The sequence below is a fragment of the Dryas octopetala genome, chromosome 3 (assembly GCF_963921425.1).
Source record: "Dryas octopetala chromosome 3, drDryOcto1.1, whole genome shotgun sequence".
In the NCBI taxonomy this organism is placed as follows: domain Eukaryota; kingdom Viridiplantae; phylum Streptophyta; class Magnoliopsida; order Rosales; family Rosaceae; genus Dryas; species Dryas octopetala.
In genome coordinates this window covers 640926-642382 of record NC_141368.1, presented here as the reverse complement: position 1 = coordinate 642382, position 1457 = coordinate 640926, and the positions used below count along the sequence as shown (strand labels likewise).

Here is a 1457-nt window from a genome sequence, read left to right as displayed (position 1 = left end):
ATAAAGTAAATTATTATTTGATGTATGAATATATATATATATATATATATAATATATGTTATGTACTTATCAAGTTGCAAGTAGGCCTTGTGGTTATGGAATTAATTTATGTATGGTCCAGAAAGGTAGGCCCAATGTGTGTGTCTAGAAGCTTACTTTTTTTTTTTTTTTTAATACGAATCTAGAAGCTTACTTTTTTTTTGTTTTGTTTTTATTTTAATACGAGTCTAGAAGCTTTTTTGGTTAAGTACTAAATAATTGATCGATTTAATTTCTATATGGATAAATATAAAGCGTGCAAGGATGCATAACACTTTTGGTCAACCCTTGCATAACACTTCACTCAAATGGGCAATCTAAATTTAGCAATGGGGAATGATAACAAACAATAAGCATATATGTTCATTGAGAATATTCATATAAATGTCATGGGATTAAATAAGAAGTAATATATGTATACACATATAGAAAGAGAAATTAATTATACATTAATCATGAAATAAAGAGTAGCTAGCTAGGGTCTATTATACAGTTGTCTGTGTTTATTGGGTTTGCGTTACGGAATTGACTATGAGAATGAAGTTGTAACAAAGCAACAAAAAAGCAAGTACGTACAAGTCAATATTGAAGATTGAGTGCATGACTATATATGAGGCTGCTAATAATTGATCTTGATGTGGCAATGAATGATGATCGAGTAGTATCTGTATTGTAGCATGCAGCTAAGTATAGTCGTTGTCATGACCAAATAAATAAATCATCCTCTCCGTCCTCCATGGATCTGGCCGTGGACGAAGGTGTTGTGGAGAATCAGGTGGTGGTGGTGGCAATAACATGGATCTGCAGAGAGGACAAGTGAGGTGACCCTCATCAATCCAAGCATCAAGGCAGTCCGTATGAAAAGCATGAGAGCAGTTGCAAAGCTCTCTCACCCCTTCTCTACCCTCCATCTCATTCATGCACACAATACACATATTATTATTAATGGACACTTTCGAGTTGACACAGTAATGCTGGTATTGCACCACTGCTAACTGCTTCTTAACCGATTCACCACCTCTACTGCTTCTCCTCATGTACTCCACGGGTACTGGTACCAACCAAGGAGCTACCGACAAACTCATATCTGCCTCATCATCCTTATTATTTTGCTCATCATCGCCTTTCAATGAGTACATCATCTTCAGTACAATCACAATTAGATCAGAGAGGAACACTCTGATTTTCAACACCACCATGTTTTTTATATCTGCTCGATCTATCTATCTATCAGCAGACTGATGCTCATTTTCAGACCAACGTACGTATATAATTAACGTGAGCAGTACCTATATATAATATTATATAACGTAGTGAAAGGATTCTAACCTTTCACAAGAATTAATGAAGATAGGGATCGAAATTGGACCTGCTGGATCTGCTTTAACAATAATTGAACAAGAGCCTTACAGACACCT

General features: G+C 35.4%; 1 protein-coding gene across 1 annotated transcript; it reads right to left on the bottom strand.

Moving 5' to 3' along the window:
- Positions 1-722: 722 nt before the first annotated feature.
- LOC147289158 (E3 ubiquitin-protein ligase ATL59-like) lies at positions 723-1238 on the bottom strand. The gene has a single exon (XM_086234763.1). It carries the CDS (start codon positions 1236-1238, stop codon positions 723-725), a length of 516 nt encoding a protein of 171 aa, XP_086090889.1.
- Positions 1239-1457: the final 219 nt, after the last annotated feature.